The sequence below is a fragment of the Dendrobates tinctorius genome, unplaced genomic scaffold (assembly GCF_039654945.1).
Source record: "Dendrobates tinctorius isolate UK_male_01 unplaced genomic scaffold, ASM3965494v1 ptg000035l, whole genome shotgun sequence".
In the NCBI taxonomy this organism is placed as follows: domain Eukaryota; kingdom Metazoa; phylum Chordata; class Amphibia; order Anura; family Dendrobatidae; genus Dendrobates; species Dendrobates tinctorius.
The window spans coordinates 16003129-16025206 of record NW_027361703.1 but is presented as its reverse complement, the minus strand read 5'-3'; the positions used below and the strand labels follow the sequence as shown (position 1 = coordinate 16025206).

At 44.1% G+C, this 22078-nt stretch overlaps 1 protein-coding gene across 5 annotated transcripts in view; it reads left to right on the top strand.

Annotated features, from left to right (window-relative positions):
- Window positions 1–22078, top strand: part of DOCK4 (dedicator of cytokinesis 4) — a 505372-nt gene that overhangs the window by 398332 nt on the left and 84962 nt on the right. For all 5 annotated transcript variants that reach the window (XM_073573298.1, XM_073573297.1, XM_073573296.1 and 2 more), the window contains 3 exons: window positions 5897–5990; window positions 7199–7347; window positions 12944–13030. In XM_073573298.1, the coding sequence (XP_073429399.1) occupies window positions 5897–5990; window positions 7199–7347; window positions 12944–13030 (330 nt within the window). The remainder of the gene's footprint in view (window positions 1–5896; window positions 5991–7198; window positions 7348–12943; window positions 13031–22078) is intronic.

The window sequence follows — 22078 nt, the reverse complement described above, 5'->3', positions numbered from 1 at the left end:
TTACAATGCATTAACCATTAGTCCTTTAAGGCTTGCAGCTCAAAAGCAATCAGATTGTATAAACTGTCATATAGTTTCATTTTAATCAGTTCTTTTGTAATAAAAGATGTAAACAAGATCGAATTTCAACACTAAACATATTTTTAGAACCTGAATGAGATGGTAAAATAAGACATACAGATATAGATTTTTTTTTTTTGACTCTTCTTGTTTCATATTTTGTGTGATAGGAGAGGAGATCTGAAATACTGCCTTAAAAAAAAAAGTTTACCTCTTGGTCATCAGTCAAGAAATCCGTGGCGCTATTTATCTGACAAATTCCCCAATAACAGAATTGTTACACATACGTAATAGTAGATCCATTTGGTTGATTTAGTTATTTAGTTAATGGGGTGGTCTGAAGGTGAAATACATTTTAATCTAAAGCCCTATCTATTTAGTTCTGTAAAGTACCGTAAACTAATTTCTAATGTGCTTGCATTAAAAAAAATTCCCTACTATTCCCTAACTACAATATCTAACTGCCTTTGCATTTTTTCCCCTACTTTCTGTGTGATGATTCTTCATCTGAATATCCCAGTGCATCCTGAGATACTCAAACAAAGCATCATCGGGGGGGGGAGTGGTGGTGTGGAAGAGGTCACGGTCATCAGTGACGCTTGTTTCAGCGCTAGTCCCTGCGTGCTGTCATTGTGCAATGTGCGCAGTCATAGCGCTGTCTGTGTTGTCGGCTCAGATAAGTAGTAATGAACCTGCAACTAAGCTGTGTGCGTTGTCAGGATACCCAGCATTCAGAGACCAGTCACTTCACTTGTGGGGAGCAGAACTGGTCTCTGAACACTGGGTATGTGACAGCGCACACTACGAATACATTCTGCCCTGTTGCTGGTTTATTACTACAGATTTGACCTGGCAACACAGAGGGCACGCTGTGATTGTGCACATCACACAGTGCACAACATGCTGGAACTGATGACACTTCGTTTAAGGGAGGGTGCTGGGGCTGCGGCAATCACCACAGCCTCTTCCCCACCATGACTCTCCGATTGCATATCCTATGATGCATTCGGATACTCAAAGTGTCATCACACAGAAAGTAGCGAAAAAATGCAATTACTGTTAGTGAAGTTAGGGAATAGTGATGAGCGAACGTGCTCAGATAAGGGGTTATACGAGCATGCTCGACTAATATGTTCGCGTTTCCATGCCTGCATGTCTTGACAGCCGCAACACATGCATGGATTGCCTGATTGTTAGGTATTCCCTGCATGAGTTGCAGCTGTCTAAAAGTTGCGAGACATGCAGGCGGCGTGGGGACTCAAACATATTATTCGATCACGTCGAAGACACCCTGTTAGCCCCCGAGCATGTTCGTATAACACCATATCCAAGTACGTTCGCTCATCACTATTGGGGAACTTTTCATGCAAGCATATTAGAAATTAATTTAGATTACGGCAGTAAATAGATAGGGATTTAAATGTGACACGAGTCTAGTTTTCTTGCAACATCTTTTGTTTGCCCTCATTGTAAGTATTGGTGAGGGTTCCAACATCACTTCTTCTGGCTGAAAAAATATTGTTAAGTATAAATGGTATGGAATAATGAAAATAATTCTATTATTTCTTGATGTATTTTTAAGTTCCAGCAGCAAAAAAAGGGTAACATAAGTCATTTTGCTGTGGTGATGAATTACATTAATAGCTAATAGAGATCATCGATTCTTTTGATATTTGAAATCACCAGGTTTAGTAAATTTTTCCTAAAAATTCTATTCTCTTCTAAATTGCAGGTGTTCCAATAGACCCAAATACTCTCTAAAGTCTCCTACAACAGTATCCAATCGCTTTCAAGCTCTTTAACATAAACAGTCTTAGTTAAGTTGACCTCACCATAGTAATGGATAGGATCCCAGCGGTAACTAACAGTCCTTTTGTCTCCACAGTGTGGTGTTAATGTGATTTTTTTTTTTTTTAATTAAAAAAAATATACCGTATATGAAAAAATTAGCCCTCTTTGGATTCATGCATACAACCATGAAACTTGGTCTGAGCACGGAATGCAAAGCACATACTCTCTGTAGTAGGTTTCCTGATCGAAACTCGACAGTTTCATAGGCATATACGAGGCTGTCAAGTTCGGGTCAGAATACCATGCACCGTCCATACGTTGGCAGTTTCACGAAGTCTGCCATTGTATTCTTTATTGAAAAACGTTTTCCTTTTTAATTACAGATAAAAAAAAATGACAAAATTTGTAACCTTATACTATCCGCAACAAAACACTAAACAATTCTTATAAAATAATATTTTAGCAATAGGTTAATCAAGATCCATAGCAAAAAAAGAAAAGTCAATAAATAGACTGATGTATTGACATTGAGTAGAAAGGGATCAATGGTAGGAAGGAGTAAATGACCTACTGTTATAAACTCTTAAATATTAATTAGTCAAAATTAAAATGCAATAACGGGCGATCAAAAGAACGTATTTGCACAAACGTGGTATCATTAAAAATGTCAGCCCAGCATGCAAAAAATAAGCCCTCACCCGACCCCAGATCATGAAAAATGAAGACGCTACGGGTCTCAGAAAATTGCACAATTTTTTTTTTTCTAGCAAACTTTGGAATTTTTTTTCACCACTTAGATAAAAGTGTCTAAGAACTCGTAATGACCTAGAGAATCCTAATGGCAGGCTAGATTTATCATCTGGTGAACCTAGCAAAAAAGTGTGAGATTGCACTTTTTTTTTTGCAATTTCACCGCACTTGGAATTTTTTTCCCGTTTTCGAGCACACAACATGGTAAAACCAATGGTGTCGTTTAAAAGTACAACTCATCCCGCAAAAAATAATCCATCACATGGCCATATTGACGGAAAAATAAAAAAGTTATGGCTCTGGAAATAAAAGGAGTGAAAAACGAAAACTAAAAATCGAGAAAAGCTCCGGGAGTAAAGGGGTTATTGCAGTTTTAATGGCCATTGCCAAAGGAGTGTGCCTTTCAGGTTTCCCTAGGGTCATATCTTTAGGCTGCTCTCCATAATTGCCTTGTGAGCAATGTCTCCTTAGTAAAGACCATAAAAATGAGCGCTAAATAAAAAGACCAAGGCCGACTCCAGGTTTTCATGGTTCCCGATCAAAAGAGTCTCGGTGGGGTGGGCCCCTTTAGCTTTCCACGAATCATAATTTATTGTAAATTCTACAGTAGCTCAGAAACCGGTGAATCCTCTTAGTGCACAGTGCGTGCACTGATGGAGATTCAAAAGTCTGCTTACAGTATAATGGGCCCCATATATTGCTCCATACAGTAAAATGGGCCTCATATATTACTCCATACAGTATGGGCCTCATATATTTCCACATACAGTATAATGGGCACCATATAATGCTCCATAAAGAATAATGAGCCCCATATAGTCCTCCATACTGAATAATGAGCCGCATATATTGCTCCATACAGAATGAGCCCCATATATTGCTCCATACAGAATAATGAGCCCAATATATTCCTCCATACAGTATTATGGGCACCACATAGAGCTCCATAAGGAATAATGAGCTCCATACAGAATAATGGACCCCATATATTGCCCCATACAGTATAATGGGCCACATATAGTGCTCGATACTGTATAATGGCCCTGCATAGTACTATATACAGTAAAATGGCCCCCATATATTGATGCATACAGTATAATGGGCCCCATATATTGCTACGCAGAGTATTATGGCCCCACATAGTGCTCTATACAGTATAATGACCCCATATAGTGCTCCATACAGTATAATGGCCCCATATAGTTCTCCATAGAGTAAATGGCCCCATCTAGTGCTCCATACTCCATACGGTATAATGGCCCCATACATTGCTCCATACATTGACCCACACAGTATAATGGCCCCATATATTGCTCCATACAGTATAATGGGCCCCACACAGTGCTCCATACAGTATAATGAGCTCCATATATTGCTAAATACAGTATAATGGGCCCCATATATTGCTCCATACAATATAATGGGCTCCATATATTACACCATACAGTATAATGGCCCTACATAGTGTCCATACAGTATAAAGGGCCCCAATATATTGCACAATATAAAGGGCCCCATATATATATATATATATATATATATATAATGGGCCCCTTATATTGTTCCATAAAGTATAATTGCCCAACATGAAGCTCTATACAGTATAATGGACCCCATATAGTACTCCATACAATATAATGGGGCCCATTTATTGCTCCATACAGTGTAATGGCCACCATATAGTGCTCCATGCAGTATATTGTGCCTCATATATTGCTCCATACAGTATAATCGCCTCACATAGTGCTCCATACAGTATATTGGGCTCCATATAGTGCTCCATACAGTATATTGGGCTCCATATATTGCTCCATACAGTATAATGGGCACCATATAGTGCTCCATACAGTATAATGGGCCTACATAGTGCTACATCCAGTAAAACGCCTGTCATATGTTGCTGAATACAGAATAATAGGCCCCCATATATTGCTCCATACAGTATAATGGGCCCCAGGTATTGCTACACACAGTATAATGGCCACACATAGTGCGTCATACAGTATAATGCGACCCATATATTGCTCCATACAGTATAATGGGCACAATATAGTGCTCCTTACAGTATAATTGGCCCCATATATTGCTCCATACAGTATACTGGTCCCACATAGTGCTCCATACAGTATAAGGGGCTACATATACTGCTCCATACAGTATAATGAACACCATGTAGTGCTCCATACAGTATAATGGCCCCATGTAATGCTACACACGGTATAATGGCCCCATATGATGCTACACACGGTATAATGGCCCCATATATTGCTCCATACAGTATAATGGGCTCCATATGATGCTCCACACAATATTATGGCCCCATATATTGTTTCATACAGTATAACAGGCCACATATATTGCTCCATAGAGTATAATGGACCCCATAGTACTCCATACAGTATAATAGGCCCCATATATTGCTCCATAGAGTATAATGGGCCCCATGTATTACTCCATACAGTATAATGGCCCCACATGGTGCTACATAAAGTAAAATGGGCCATTTTCAGGAGAAAATAGAAGTAATAACTTGACACTTTTGTCTTAGTGACAGGTCCTCTTTAACTTTGCAAATAGTCTTTATTAAATTGTCCTCAAGGTTTTGTTTCTGCCACTCCTGTGTAGAACCACGCATCTCCTTGGTAACAGACTTCAAAGATGAGATTTTTTTCACTCAATATTAGACAGTACATCATTAAAGTAGGATGGCCAACAGGAAAGCAGTAAAAGGAACGCGGCTCTCCAGTCCCAGTGTGAGGTACTGCAAGTAGTTTCTTACGCCTTAAATTAAAAAAAAAAGCTTGGGACTCTTTGTAAAATTTAAATATATAATTTTGTTGATTGCGTGACAATCCAAAAATGAGATGTTTTGGTCCGATTTTACTACCTTTCTCAAACATTGGATTACAGGAACTGATCAGAATGTGGAACAACAGCTCAGTGAGTGGCGGTATAATCACCTCTCACCAGCCGGTCATGCCAGTACTCACTTTGCGTCAACATTCTCAGCTCTTCTAATCCAATGTTTGAGAAAGGTCATATAATTTGATCGAATATCACATTTTTGAATTGTCATACAAGAAACAAAACAACTATATTTTTCCATTTTTACCAAGGCTAACAAAGGCCAAGGTGAATATGCCATTGTATTACATCTCCTGCTTTATTACAATATTTAAAAAAAAAATGTATAACCACTTTAATAAGGAAATATTTCAACCTGTGTGTACCAAAAAATAAAATACAGAATGCTGCCAATTATTTGTGATAACAACTTTGTATTATCTCTTCACAGAATTTTTATAAAACAGAACTGAATAAAGAAGAAATGTATATACGGTACATTCACAAACTTTATGACCTTCATATGAAAGCACAAAATTTTACAGGTAATACAGCCCTGTATATGTTTAGCCATTGAGTGTTGCCTTATTTGCCAGATAAAAGGAAATTAATATGTAAATAGTCTAATATTGTGGCTTTTAAAGTGTTAGGCCGGTTTCACATTTGCGTTAAAGGCTGCAGCGTCGGCCTGCGCACGGCCGCCGCTAAGCCCCGCCCCCTGCCGCGCCTCCGCCGGTAGCTACGCCTCCGGCTGCATGCGTCATGTGTCCCCTATCTTTATCACTGAGGACGCAGGCCGTGCGCAGTATGCGTTTGGCGGCGCCTGCGTCCTTTTGACGGTGCGCCGAGCGCAACCAAATTGCAACAGGTTGCGTTTGGCGCTGGTTGGCGCACCGTCAAAAGGACACAGGTGCCGCCAAAACGCATACTGCGCACGGCCTGCGTCCTCAGTGATAAAGATAGGGGACGCATGCAGCGTCATGCGCCCGGAGGCGGAGCTACCGGAGGGGGCGGGGCTTAGCGGCGGACGTGCGCAGGCCGACGCTGAGGCCTTTAACGCAAATGTGAAACCGGCCTTCTAGTGCTTACTGTAGCCATAAAATGATGAATTTCAGTTAGCTCTTTATTTTCAACTAGATTTAATTCTCCAAGGCCTCATTCAGACGTCCATTGTTCTCGTACGAGTGCGTTCCATAGTTTTCACTTGTAGCTGTGACAGTCTATGAAGCCATTCACCTGTCCAAGTGCTCCATGGAAAATCACAGACATGTCCAATTTTGATCCTATGGTCAGCTCAAAATTGGCAATGCAAGTTTATGGGTCTGTGGAAAAATCAGACTGCACTTCGATGACATCCAAATGCAGTCCGATTTTCACAGACGGTCAGAAAGGAGAAGGTTGAGAAACATTTTTTTTTCTCCATGTACGAAAAAAACTTGACACTCGGACCACACTCTGATCAAACTCATTCAGATGTCTGTTTTTCTCGTACTCATATACTCATGCAATCACATTTACAACATGTACAGTGAACTATAAAATGCTATAATAGCCTGCCCCAGTTTGTCCAGATAATCACAGACCCATCTATTTTTTTTGTTATATACACTGACCAAGTTCTACCATTTTTACTGCCTGCTCCAAAATGTATAGACTGCAGCCAACCTTGAGCGTAAGTGGATTGTTGTTAGTACTTCTTGCATATGTACCTGGAATAATTGAATACCTATTTCTCACCTTGTATTCCATGCAGAGGCTGCCTATACTCTTCTCCTGTATGATGAGTTACTGGAATGGTCTGATCGTCCACTCAGAGAATTTCTCAGCTACCCAATGCAGACAGAGTGGCAACGGAAAGAGTATATTCATATGACCATTATCCAGAATTTTGACCGTGGGAAAGTAAGACGAATATTTGTCTTAATTTAACTCCTAGTTTATCTTTAGATTTTTGGTAACACATGATTAGAAAACAAAAAGGCAATTATTTTAAAATGTATATTTCGGTTGTTTTTCTAGAGTATCATGCCACATTCGTCTATATTAACACAGATGACGTGGTTTTTCAAGTGCGGGAAAAATAGTAAACAACACATCGTGGCTACAAGGATAGCCCATCAATGACTCGCTTTACCTTCTTTAAAAAAAATATATATATGTGTGTGTGTGTATGCATGTATGTATATGTATATATATATATATATATATATATATATGTATATATATATATATATAGCAAATGTTCTTGTTCAGAGCAATTTTGTAATGTAAAGTAAAGACATGGCTGTCTGTAATGGCGCTGTAAGACTGATTAATTTGATACATTTGGTGAAGTGATCTGCTTTGTGGTTCTTCTTTAATCCCTTACCAACCGCCGATACTCCTTTTAACGCCGGCAGTTAAGGGTACTTATTTTTCGGCGCCACTTTTAACGGTGCTGAGAAATAAGGGATAAGGGTATGCCACCCCTCAGCGTTGGAAAATCTCCTGGGTCCCCTGTCACGTGATAGCCATTATTCACCAAATAACGACGATCACAAAAAAAAAGAAAAGGTCCGATTTAAAATTCATTTTTCTCTCCTCTAATATGATCTAACATATCAGAGAAGAGAGAAATGGGGTTCCTTGAGCCCCCTCAGATACCTCCGTTATTCCCCGGGCCCTCTGTCATGGTCACGTGTGTCTGGTCGCAGATGATGTCGCAAGGCGAACCCATAACACACGTGACCCTGGATACACCGCCTCCAGTGGGGCGAATTTAAATAATAAAGCGTGCAGGTGGATACGCCGCCTCCACCTGGCGGATTTAGGTATTACACGCCATGCATACATATATCTGGAAACACCGCCTCCAGTAAGGCGCATTTAAATAATAAGGGGGGAACCTGGGTAACTTTAACAATGGTGGGCCCTGCGATAGGGAATGGGGAAATGGAGACCTCCTGCACTCCCCTGAGCCAGTGTCCCTACACTCCTCACATTCCCTAAACAGGCTCCGCACCTGTCGCCGCACGCGTACCTTAACGCCCTTGCTCGCCCTGAGCCTAAAACCCTCACTAGGGAATAGGTCGGTGCGGAGACTAATCCCACCACTGCACTAACAACACACATGAGGAAAGAGACAATACAGGGGGAACACCACTTAGCTTTGCTCTGTTGCGTGCGCTCCTAGCAACAGAGCCCACCACCTGCGTGCATCTTCCCCTCCACCTGGATCCATCACCATAACTGGATCAGTCACCATCGTGCAGCCTGGGAGCAGAGTCCATCACCTCTTGCAGCAGTCCAGTACACAGAGTCCCAAGATGAGTCCAGCCTCTGCCAAGAATCCAAGCATGCTCGAGTCCAGTTCTCAGCAACCAAGTAGAGCATGCTGAGTGCAACTCTCTTCTTAGTCGCCACTCTAAGCCATGCCCGCACTTCCCGCCGACACCATAAACTGCGACTCCACCAAGCCATGCCAGTCGTTATTGCAGACACAATTAGCTGGCACTCATTCTCTCTGGCTGACTGCGCAGGACTCCTATCCCGCTCCATCCTTCCACCAGGCTCTCCAACAACTCAGCAAGAAATATCACCAGCCGTGATTACACACCCTGAGACTCATTTATAGAGCCCCACACCTGATTCCTAATTAAGTGCAACCTAACCTAAGGTGCAATACCACTAACCACCACCGGGGACAGTCAAAACACCTTTGAACTTAAACAAAGTAAAAAAAAGTTCACTTTGTGCTTTTAATACCGCCAGATCCAACACTGGATCATGACACCTTCCTGCTCCATCCTCCACGTCATCTTCCAGGAAAAAAATGGCATGCGCAGTGTGCCCACCGAGGTCTGCTGGCCGGTACCCAGCAACAATAGGGATTTTTTCCTATTGGTTCCTTTTGATCCCTGTAATAGACCCTATCACAGTGATCAAAATAAAAAAAAATAGTAAATTAAATCCCCCTTCTCCTTAGATAAAAATTATGAAATAAAAACATTCTAGTTTATCCATTTGCGGTTGGGGTAGGGTTAGGATTGTGTTAGCATTGTAGTTAGAATTTTTTTTTTTTTTTTCAAAAGTTAAAAAAGAAATATGAAGGTTATTTTCACTAGAAGGTTGAAACAAAAGCGCAATAGGGTCTTATCCGGGTAAAATGCTCAATTACTGAGTGTATTAAACTCACCTTCTCAAAGATAAAATAAAGCTTGTATAGTGAGTCAGCCTGCTGCACGTCCAACGGTCCACAGCGGAACCGTACCACAATTCAATAAGGAATAAATTCTTGGACTTTGAGTGCGCTGCCAGACGAATTCAATAACCACACAAGGTTAAAAAAGTTAACCCTTTAATCCCTACGCGTTTCGAAGCGTAACGCTTCTTCTTCAGGGGTATCTACCCCTGAAGAAGAAGCGTTACGCTTCGAAACGCGTAGGGATTAAAGGGTTAACTTTTTTAACCTTGTGTGGTTATTGAATTCGTCTGGCAGCGCACTCAAAGTCCAAGAATTTATTCCTTATTGAAAAAAGAAATATGATAATATGACTGCTAGTGTTGAACGCACAAGTGCTCGCTATTAGAGTTTGCATAGTGTGTTCTGGTATGCACGGAGTATCGCAAATCCTCGCGTGGTTTTTTTTGGGTGTCTAACAGCCTCAAAACATGCGGGGCAGGGACTCGAGCATGTCTCTTGAGCACCCGCGATTTTCGGTGCATACCTGAGCACCCAATGCAAACTGGAGTAGCGAGCACTTGCGCTCAACAATAATGACAACATATTCAATATGACGACCTAATGTTATCAAATTCTGTGTTGTACCTGTGAGTTTGAAATGCTCACTACACCCCTGGATAAAATACTTGAGGGGTATGGTTTACTAAATGGGGTGACTTCTCTGGGGTTTCCACTGTTTAGGCACAATCGGGAGCTCTCCAAATGTGACATGGCCTCCACTCTCAAGTCAAGCAAATTTTGCATTCAAAAAGTCAAACTCTGCTCCTTCCTTTCCGAGCCCTGCTGTGCACCCAAACAGATTTCCCCAACAAATGAGGTATCTGCGTACTATGGAGAAATTGCACAACACATTTTAAGGTCCTTTTTCTGTTCTCACCATTGTGAAAATAATAACGTTTGGGTCTAAAGTAATTTTAGAGTAGAAAAAAAAGATAATTGTTAATTTTTTCCTTCAACATTGCTTCAGTTCTCATAAAGCAACTGAATGATTAATACATTTCTTGAATGATGTTTTGAACACGTTGAGGGTGCAGTTTTTAGAATGGTGTCACTTTGGGGTATTTTTTGTCATATAGACCCCTCAAAGTAATTTCAAATATGACGTGGTCCCTAAAAAAATGGTTTTGTAAATTTTGATGGAAAAATGAGAAATTGCTGCTCAACTGCAATATGTCACGAATAAACTGTCTCAGTAAAAGTGGGATACATTGACGTATTCCAGAGTTATTACCACATAAAGTAACACTAGTCAGAATGGTAAAATTTGGCTTGTCATCAAGGTCAAATTGGCTTGATCACTAAGGGGTTAATAACCATTTGAAATTTTCTGCTAATCAATTTTCAGTGCACAAAGGCGGGACTGTGCACTGGGTCTTTTCCTCTCAGTCTGTGATTCCCTGACCACTTTACCTACTTACGGTCTATGCATAACCTACCCCCTTCCCCCCCCCCCCCCCCCGATTGTAATCTCTGCAATGACCTGTTATTCAAAGACTGGAGACAGGCGAAAAAATTGATATGGTGATTACAGATGACCCATAAAGTGGATTTCTTCATCAAATTTGACCAGTGTAAGTGCACAAAAAGACCAGTGATAAAATTATTATGTGTTATGTATGTACAACGATCATACACGCATCTGTAAATGTAAGGACAGCTAGTAGCAACATATTCCGTAAATAATGCATATTTCTACCAAGTGAGGGCAATTGTTAAGAATCAATGACACATCCTACCAGCGCGAGAGGAACCTTATCCCAGTCGTCTGTTCTGATTATATAATTTGCTGGGAATAACATCTGTTTACTCCAACCATATTAGGCAGAAGGACACACATGATTCACATGAGGGATTCACTTGGGGGAAAAAATGGGACTCTCATTATTTTTTTTTTCCGTGTCCATACGTGAGATCTTGTTAAGGTGGAAATTGTTGAAGGTAACATATTTTAGGATAAACATTTACATAATTAAAACCGTCTGCTGATTCTTATTCCGATGTCGTATCGGCCATACTCATTAGATTAGTTGGACCTGCGGAATTTGGAGGAACTTACTTGCACATCTCGTGTAAAAACGTGTAAGGTGTGTTCATATCCCTATGCAGCAGATGTTGGGAGAAAGAAGGGTTAGTCTTGTTGGGTTTCAACATGCCCCAGACCCTTTTGTTCTCACTGGAGAAAACCCACTGCCAGATATTTTGGCAGCTCTTTACTGCACACTCCCTACTGAGAACACATGCTCACTCAGCTAAGCCGAGGGAGTGTCGGGAGAGATATCCATCGGCCAAACATATGTTCTGTCAACAGCCTCTAACATGTAGGGCCAGCTTTACAGTAAGTAAAAGTCTCCACAGAATATAGTTTCATTGTGAACCGCCCTCTTTATCTCAACAAACCATAAAATGAGATATAAAAATATAACGTGTTATCGTATATATTATTATATCGAAAACTCAGATCTGCCTCATTGTGTTGTGAGCGAGTTGCCAGCCAAGGCTTCCCCTTATGGCTTTGGAATGATTTCCAGTGTTTCTAATTAGCTTCTCCGCCTCAGTGATTCCAAGTTCCCTTAGCGGACGGTCCTGGCAATATAGGCCTTTCTGAAGGTATTCACATGCCGGCTATGTATTTCCTGGCAACAAGCAATGTCTTCTGTAACAACATAAATGTTATATTTATCCCCAGTACGGTTCATACACTTTGTAACATAATGAGTCCATTTAGGTCAAAGTGACTTGAACAAGATGTATTGTGTTTTTCATTGTATAGATGTCAGAAGTATTTAATATGGTAGTGGAATTATTATTTTTTTATACTTCTAAAAAGAATTGCCCTTTTTAGACACATAGGGAAAACTTATTTGAGAATCGGGGTACAAATCTCTTTGCTATTTTATCTAGAAAACATTTAAACTTTTCATTGCATCTGTAATACAACATAAAACCCAACCCCACAGAAACACACAAAAATGAAATATGTGCAGTTATTCTCAATACTTCACCTCTCCCCACATCAGCTTATGCTTACTTGGGATGACCAACAAGCTGAGATCTATGCAATTTCTTGGCAATTTAAAGGTTTTGGTTATGTTCACTGACCATATTTCTACTCATATTTATAAAATTTAAATAGCTTTTCTTTGGAAATTACACCATATTGGTAAACTTTACAAATGAGGGTATATACTTTTCTGTAATAGGAGTAATATAATAATGTCTTTTTAGGTTTTTTCCTCACATTTTGCTGATTGACGCTTTTTGTATTTCTATATATAGTGTTGGGAGAACGGAATAATACTTTGCAGAAAACTTGCTGAGCAGTATGAAAACTATTATGACTACAGGAATCTAAGCAAGATGAGGGTAACATAAGTGTATCATGATGTTTCTTTACTATTCTTATAGATAGAAGAACTTTGAAATGTTAATTCTCTTTATTTTATGGTTTATAAACTTCCTGGATATGTTCAGTTCTTTCTTTGTGATGTGTTGGGGTTACACCTAAACTTTTGCTCTCTTAATACAGTAAAAGTGTTGTAATATTGCTGACCCTAGGAAAGGATTGAACAGTACGAAAAGCTCCTCAAAATCGATCCAGTCAAACAATCAACTAGAGATTTTATTTTTACCTTAATGCTTTGATTTTTAACTAGGACCTTTCACTGTATTTTTTTTTTATTAAACTAAATACCTTCTTCAATGTATGCTCCACTGATTGTAGAACGGTTTTTCTTTCTTTTTTTTTTTTTTCTTCCTGTGATGATCTGTTCCAAATGTATGCTTCCTAATAATAAAGAGCACCCGATATGAAAGTTTCGCTTCAACAAACTGGGTGTATACCACATAATTTCTCTGTGGGCATTTGCTTTTTCTCCTCTATGACTCTAGTCAATCAAAACACAGCCTCATCATAGAGCGGAAAAAGCAAACACCCACAGAGGATGTCACAGCAGCAGACAACTCCTCACTTTCTTATGATACGAGATTTGCATCATAACCGTGATGAGATCTCTTCAGTCATTATATCCTTTCTAGTTATCAGCGTGCTAGAGCTTAGTTGAGCTGGAGAACTGGAGTACAGGAGAGCAATAGTGCCAGAGAGCTGGAGTTCTGAATCCAACATTTACAGGCAGTACACTGTGTTGCTTTTCTCCTGTTTTCTGGTTCCACTTGCAGGAAGGGACACGCCAACTGGGACAAAATGCAGTTGTGACCTCTTATGTGGGCATTTGTAATTTCCGTCTATGATGTGGCCGTGTTTAGGTCTGCAACCATCATAGAGAAACTCTGTGGTACACACAGTTGGTTGGAGGGAAATTCTGTATTACTGGGGGGGGGGGCATAACCTTGCAATGGAGAGGCACAGAAGAAAAACTTTCGGAATCAGTTGAGAACTGAAAATTAGAGGAGGTACTGTTAAAATTAAAAGTACAATTTAATTAAAAAAATACAGTGAAAGGTTATTTTCAAGCAATTTAAAAACATACTTTCATAGAGCAACATATAATCAACTTGAAACTCTGTTGAGAGTTTCTTGTAAAAACAAACTGTTCTATAAATACTAATGACTACTCCATACTATAAAGCCGTATGATCTCCATTCACTGCCATACAGGCTTTACGGTTGTGAGCCTAACGCAAATAAAGATGATCTCTAAAGGGCATCTGTTAGTAGGATCAACTCTTTTAAGCCGTCTGTATGTTCATGTAGGTCATAGAAACTACATAGAAAAGGATACTTTGTTATCAGCGATCCAGTGTCTTGTTCCAGAGATATCCATGTTTTTCTTAATATGTAAATGAGCTGTTAAGCTGTATGGGCCTTAAAGACATGTAATGACTGACGGTCTGATCTCCTGAATCCTGTTTTGGACAGAGACAACATTTTTCTAATTACTCTGTCGCCTCATTGGGGGACACAGAACCATGAGTGTTATGCTGCTGTCCACTAGGAGGCGACACTATGCATAATCTGAAAAAGATTAACTATGGCTCCTCCTCTGCAGTATACACCCCTGGACGGCGTCAGCCTTCTCCAGTTTTTGCTTAGTGTCGCATAGGAGGCACACCTTAAGATTTTTTCCCTTTTTTATTGTTTTCCGTTCTTTTTCCTGGCGGACTACAGATGAAGAAAAGTGGGTCTCCTGCGAGACCCCCGGCATGGCTCCTTCCTCGGCCCCTATTATAGGGTGCCCGGTTGAAGTTGAGGTGACTATTCCCCATGTCGCTCCTTCCCCAGTCCCTCGGGTACTGGTTCGAAGTCGAGACCCCCCTCTTTCCCCAATTCCCTTGGGTTCTGGGTTGAGGTCGAGGCAAGGATGAAGCCCCCTGATGGTGACAGCAGCACCCTCCCTAATCCCCCTCTGGGGGCATTAGGTTGAGACCCCTCAGGTAGGGCCTGTACAAGGCAGCATTCTGCGGCTCCAAAGCCAGGGACCTCCAGCCCAGCTGCGGGCTCCTGTAGGGGCCGGGGGAGAGTGCACGCAGGCATAGCACACACAAGACACAGGGCTCCTGTGACCCTGTCTCTGCGGCAGCGCCAGCTCCATAGCGCTTCAGGGGGATCCCTCACCGGGCCCCGCTCCTGTTACTAGCCCCACCGCTATCCTGCCTTTAGATCCGGGGAGGTCTGGTTCAGATCCGACCCCCTCCCGGACATACGTGCTGGCCTGGAGCCCTTCTGAGCATCAGACTGCAAATTTAGACCGCGGCTTCGGCCTAGCTGAAGTCGCCGCCTCCTCCCCGCCCCCCGGATGACAAATATGACACCTTACAGTGTCATAGAAGGGGCGGATCGAGACAGAAAGGGCGCGTTTTTACATTGCTCTGCGCGCCCTTTTCAGCTCTCCGCCCCCTTCCTCTTCGTCCTCTCAGCGGCCATTTTCTGGGTCAGAATTGCTGCAGGAGAAGGCATTGTGACATCAGCAGCACGTCAGCCATTCTCCGGGGGGCACAGGACTGTGAATCTACGGCGCTGGACCTAGGGGCACACTGCTGGGGTAAGATCACAGCTGGGTTTTCTTACTCGGCTGTGAATCCATATTCCCTATAAGGCTCCCCTATAGGTTTCCTCTGCATAGCCACCCCTGTAGGGCCCTCTGCATAGCCAGCCCTTCTGCACTCGGTGCACTATGCCGGGCTCAAGGTACAAGAGAACCAGGCAGGACTGCACAGCCTGCAAAACCTCTCTCCCCAGTGGCAGTACGTACCCGCACTGCCGGGATTGTTTCCAAAATACTGGGTCAGAACCCCAAGAGGCTCCTACCGATGCTTCAGCATCTGCTACCACGCCGGAATGGGCTACTCAAATGTCGCAGTCTGTGATGCAATCCATAGATAACCTGACCTCCACATTATTCCATGCTCTGCAGGGTCATGTCTCGGCTATGAGCGTTACCCAGCAAAGGGACAGCATCACTCAGGGACAGGCTGTTTCTGGCTCTCCCAGACGTAAGCGGACCCACAGGTCGCGTTCATCTGCGTCATCCCCCTCTAGGGAGAGACACCGTAGTTCCAGGTCACCTAGACCGTCCCCTGCTAGGGACAGACCACGCAGATCTTCACAGCGATCCCCAACCACAGGAGACCTCTGCCCCAGTTCGCCCACCAGGGAGCGCCTCAGCGATATGCAGGATTCGGAAGGCATCTGTGACTCCGACTCAGACAACGAAACAGAGAGGTCTCTGGTTCCCAGTACCCCTAGCAATGCAGCGCTAGTTGAGGACATTATCTCTTCCATCCATCGGGTGCTGGACATTTCTGATCCACCCCCGGAAGCCCCAGAAAACAAGATTTGCTTTGAAGGTGTTCTGAAACCGCCTAAGGTCTTCTCTAATCACCCGGAATTTCAGGCGATACTTACTAAGCAGTTTTCGCAGCCCGAGAAGAAATTCACCAATCACAAATATTTGGAGGCAAGGTACCCTTTCCCACAGAAGGACACCAAGGAGTGGACAGATCCGCCCGAAGTGGACCCTCCAGTCTCCAGGCTAGTAGGACAGACCCTCCTGTCACTGCCAGATAGCTCAACCCTTAGAGACGCAGCAGACCGGCAGGTAGAACGCATGGCTCGTTCAATTTTCGAAGCGGCAGGGGCCTCCCTGGCTCCCGTGTTCGCTTCAGTCTGGGTGGCCAAAGCCATTCTGGCTTGGGCCAAAAATTTGCAGGATGGCCTCCAAGCTTCCAATCCTGAGCTGTCGGACCAAGAGGTTGAAATAGAAGTGGTAGCAGATTACATGCTTCATGCAGCTCTGGATTCCACAAGAGGTGTAGCGGGAATAGCATCAAACGCCATCACAATCTGGCGTATCCTTTGGCTACGGGAATGGAAAGCGGACGGGGTCTCGAAAAAGTCCCTCTCACACCTCCCGTACCTCAGTAGGTGACTTTTCGGTGAAAAGTTGGACACAATGATATCCAATGCCACTGGGGGGAAGAGTACCTCTCTCCCTCAACTAAAACCTAAACGCACGTTCAAAAGGCGTAACCAAACACGATTCCGATCCTTTCGGAATTCTTCAGGCTGGTCCGTCTCGCATCCACCACAAAATCGTAACCGCTCTCCACGCAGGGACAACCCATGGGCGGCGCAGAGGCCAGACAGGACCTGGCAGCCGAAAGCAGGCCAGGCAAAGCCCAAAGGAGGAAAACCTCAGACTTTAACCTCATCATGACTCACGAACTCCAGAAGACACCCCACCCGTAGGCGGACGACTTTTACTCTTTCAGCAAGTCTGGCTGCCTATTACAGAAGACAGGTGGGTCAGGGAAATAGTGTCTTTCGGATACAAGATAGAGTTCACTTCCAGCCCACCGAACCGGTTCTTCCTCTCTGTTCCCCCAAAGCCACCAGACAAGGCTCGTGCCTTCCGCCACGCGGTTTCCTCCCTCCTTCAAGCAGGAGTCATAGTACCGGTTTCCGCAACCGAGCGCTTCCGAGGGTTCTACTCCTATCTATTTGTAGTCCCCCAAAAAGGAGGCAGCGTACGGCCCATACTGGACCTGAAACAACTCAACAAATATGTACGGGTTCGTCATTTCCGCATTGAGTCCCTTCGGTCCATCATTGCGTCCATGGAGCAGGGAGAATTTCTCGCCTCCATCAGAGATTTCTCAGGTTCGCCATCGACCAGGATCACTACCAGTTCGTGGCACTCCCGTTCGGACTCGCCACGGCTTCCAGGACGTTTTCAAAAATCATGGCAGCCACCATGGACGTTCTACACTCCAGAGGCATAGTCGTTCCATACCTGGACGACCTTCTTATCAAGGCTCCCACCTTCAAAGACTGTGAGGTCAGCGTCTCAATCACAATCAACACTCTGAGTCGCCTGGGCTGGTTAGTCAACTTGCAAAAGTCATCGACTACCCCGAGTCAGTCTCTGACATTCCTGGGGATGCTATTCGACACTTACAGGGGTCTGGTGCTCCTTCCCAGGGACAAGGTACTGCCTCTCCGTCTAGGAGTTCCCATACTCCTCCGCAATCTCCCCCGATCTCTCCGGTTTGCCATGAGAGTCCTTGGCAGGATGGCAGCAGCAATGGAGGCGGTACCATTTGGCCAGTTTCACCTCAGACCCCTTCAACTAGCCATCCTCAAGTCCTGGGACAGGAATCTTTTCTCCCTCGACAGGGAGTTCCGGCTAACATCGAAAACCAGGAGGTCCCTGCACTGGTGGCTCAAGCCATCCTCGCTTGCAAGGGGAAAATCCTTTCTCTCAGGTCAATGAAAGGTTCTGACCACCAACGCAAGCCTGACAGTTTGGGGTGCGGTGCACCTACATCACAGGGCACAAGGCAAGTGGTAAACGCTGGAAGCGACCATGCCCATCAACGTCCTGGAGATTCGGGCCATCTTACTGGCACTGAGAGCCTTTCATCACTTGCTGGCAGCCTCTCATATCAGAATACAGTCGGACAATGCCACGGCGGTGGCATATGTGAATCACCAAGGCGAAACCCGCAGTACCCAGGCGATGAGGGAAGTGGCACATATCCTCCACTGGGCGGAAGACACGAGGTCGGTACTCTCTGCGGTCGACATTCCGGGTGTGGACAACTGGGAAGCCGACTTCCTCAGCAGACAAGGAATGGACTCGGGGGAGTGGTCTCTCCATCACATAATTTTTCACCAGATCTGCCGTCGCTAGGGGACCCCGAACGTGGACCTAATCGCATTCCATGTCAATGCCAAGGTCTCCAACTTCATGGCCAGGACACGCGATCTGCGGTTGCTTGGAGCAGATGCCCTGGTTCAAGACTGGACCCAGTTCCAGCTTCTGTACATTTTTCCACCCCTCCCTCTGATCTCCAGAGTCGTGAGGAAGATCAAACAAGAGGGAGTTCCAACCATCCTGAACGCGCCAGACTGGCCCAGACGTACATGGTACGCCGACATTGTACAACTTACAGCAGACGCCCCCTGGCGTCTTCCCGACCGTCCCAATCTTCTGTCACAAGGCCCGTTCTACCACCAGAACTCAGGGGCTCTCAATTTGACAGCGTGGCCCTTGAGACCTTGGTTCTAACCCAGGCAGGGCTCTCACCGGACATCATTAATACCATGATCAGGGCACGGAAGCCAGCCTCCGCCAAGATTTATTACCGTACCTGGAGAGCCTTCTTTACCTGGTGCGAATCTCACGGCCAGATTCCACTCCCTTATTCCCTCCCAAAGGTACTTGGTTTTCTTCAATCGGGCCTGGACGCCAGGCTATCCCTAGGCTCGCTTAAGAGCCAGGTGTCAGCGCTCTCAGTGCTTTTCCAGAGGCGCATTGCTAACAAGCCGCAAGTAAGGACTTTTCTCCAGGGAGTTTCCCGATTAGTTCCTCCCTACAAACGTCCACTGGAAACGTGGGACCTCAACCTGGTCCTGACAGCATTGCAGGCACCACCGATCGTTCGAACCACTTAAGGAAGTCCCACTTCGCATTCTATCATAGAAGGTGGTTTTTCTGGTGGCAATCACCTCGCTACGCAGGGTGTCTGAATTGTCAGCACTCTCCGGCAGACGGCCCTTCCTAGCCTTTCACCTGGACAAGGTGGTTCTCCGTACAGTCCCATCCTTCCTTCCGAAGGTTGTGTCCAACTTCCACCTCAATAAGGGAATTTCACTGCCATCCCTTTGCCCGGTTCCGGTTCATAGAGTGGAGAAGGCTCTGCATATGCTTGACCTCGTCAGGGCATTGCGTATATACATGTCTAGGACTACGCCCTCCCGGAAGTCTGATTCCCTTTTCCTTCTTCCGGAAGGCGTTCGCAAGGGTCTGCCGGCTTCCAAAGCTACCCTTGCCAGGTGGATCAAATCCACCATACAAGAGGCTTACCGCCATAACAATTTTCCTCTTCTGGCCGGTATCACGGCACACTACGCGGGCGGTAGGGGCCTCCTGGGCCATTCGGCACCAGGCTTCGGCACAACAGGTGTGTAAGGCGGCCACTTGGACTAGCCTACAAACGTTTACGAAACACTTCAGAGTTCATACCCAGTCCTCAGCGGACGCGAGCCTGGGTAGACAGGTTCTGCAGGCAGCGGTGCCCCAAGTTTAGGGACCTGTCAGCACAATATTCGTCCATTGCTTCCCACCCAGGGACTGCTTTGGGACGTCCCATTGTTCTGTGTCCCCCAATGAGGCAACAGAGTAAAGGAGATTTGTGTACTCACCGTAAAATCTTTCTCTTAGCCTCTAATTGGGGGACACAGCTCCCACCCTGTTGCCCTTACAGGCCGTTGTTAGGGTTGAGTTTTCATATTGTTCTTTGAGCTCGTACATAGTGGCCTTCTTACAGGCATGGTTATGTTGTTTCTGTTATGTTCCTCCTAATGCTTTTGCACAAAACTGGAGAAGACTGATGCCGTCCAGAGGTGTATACTGCAGAGGAGGAGCCATAGTTAATCTTTTTCAGATTATGCATCGTGTCGCCTCCTAGTGGACAGCAGCATAACACCCATGGTTCTGTGTCCCCCAATTAGAGGCTAAGAGAAAGAGATTTTACGGTGAGTACACAAATCTCCTTTTTGGTTCTAGACATTACCACAATGAATTTTAAACAAAACAATTCAGATGCAGCTGAAGTTCAGACTTTCAGCTTTCTTTTGAGGGTATCCACTTTAAAATTGGATTAAGAGTTTAGGAGTTTCAGCTCCTTAACATGTGCCACCCTGTTTTTAAAGGGACCAAAAGTAATTGGACAGATTAAATAATTGTAAATAAAATGTTCATTTCTAGTACTTGGTTGAAAACACTTTGTTGGCAATGACTGCCTGAAGTCTTGAACTCATGGACATCACCAGACGCTGTGTTTCCTCCTTTTTGATGCTCTGCCAGGCCTTCACTGCGGTAGTTTTCAGTTGCTGTTTGTTTGTAGGCCTTTCTGTCTCAAGTTTAGGCCTGTTTCACACTTCCGTTTTTGTGTCCGCCAAACGGATCCGTTTCCGTTTTTTTGACGGAAACTGATGCAAACGGATCCGTTTTTTTAAAAACGGATCCGTTTTTTTGACGGATCCGCGGTAACCGTAATGGAAGTCTATGGGACAAAAAAAAACGGATCCTGCAAAAAATGGCGGATCCGTTTTTTTACGGAAAACAACGGATTTTGACGGATTTGAAAAAACGGAAGTGTGAAACAGGCCTTAGTCTTTAACAAGTGAAATGCATGCTCAATTGGGTTGAGATCAGGTGACTGACTTGGCCATTCAAGAATATTCCACTTCTTTGCTTTAATAAACTCCTGGGTTGCTTTGGCTTTATGTTTTGGGTCATTGTCCATCTGTAGTAGAGAAATGACAACCAATCAGTTTGGCTGCATTTGGCTGGATCTGAGCACACAGTATGGCTTTGAATACCTCAGAATTCATTCGGCTGCTTCTGTCCTGTGTCACATCATCAATAAACACTAGTGACCCAGTGCCACTGGCAGCCATGCATGCCCAAGCCATCACACTGCCTCAGCCGTGTTTTACAGATGATGTGGTATGCTTTGGATCACGAGCTGTACCACGCCTTCGCCATTCTTTAGTCTTTCCATCATTCTGGTAGAGGTTGATCTTGGTTTCATCTGTCCAAAGAATGTTCTTCCAGAACTGTGCTGGCTTTTTTAGATGTTTTTTAGCAAAGTCCAGTCTAGTCTTTTGATTCTTAATGCTTATGGCTTACACCGTGCAATGAACCCTCTGTATTTACTTTCATGCAGTCTTCTCTTTATGGTAGATGTGGATATTGATACGCCTACCTCCTAGAGAGTGTTGTTCAGTTGGTTGGCTGTTGTGAAGGGGTTTCTCTTCACCATGGAGATAATTCTGCGATCATCCACCGCTGTTGTCTTCCGTGGGCGCCCAGGTCTTTTTGCATTGATGAGTTCACCAGTGCTTTCTTTCTTTCTCAGGATGTACCAAACTGTAGATTTTGCCAC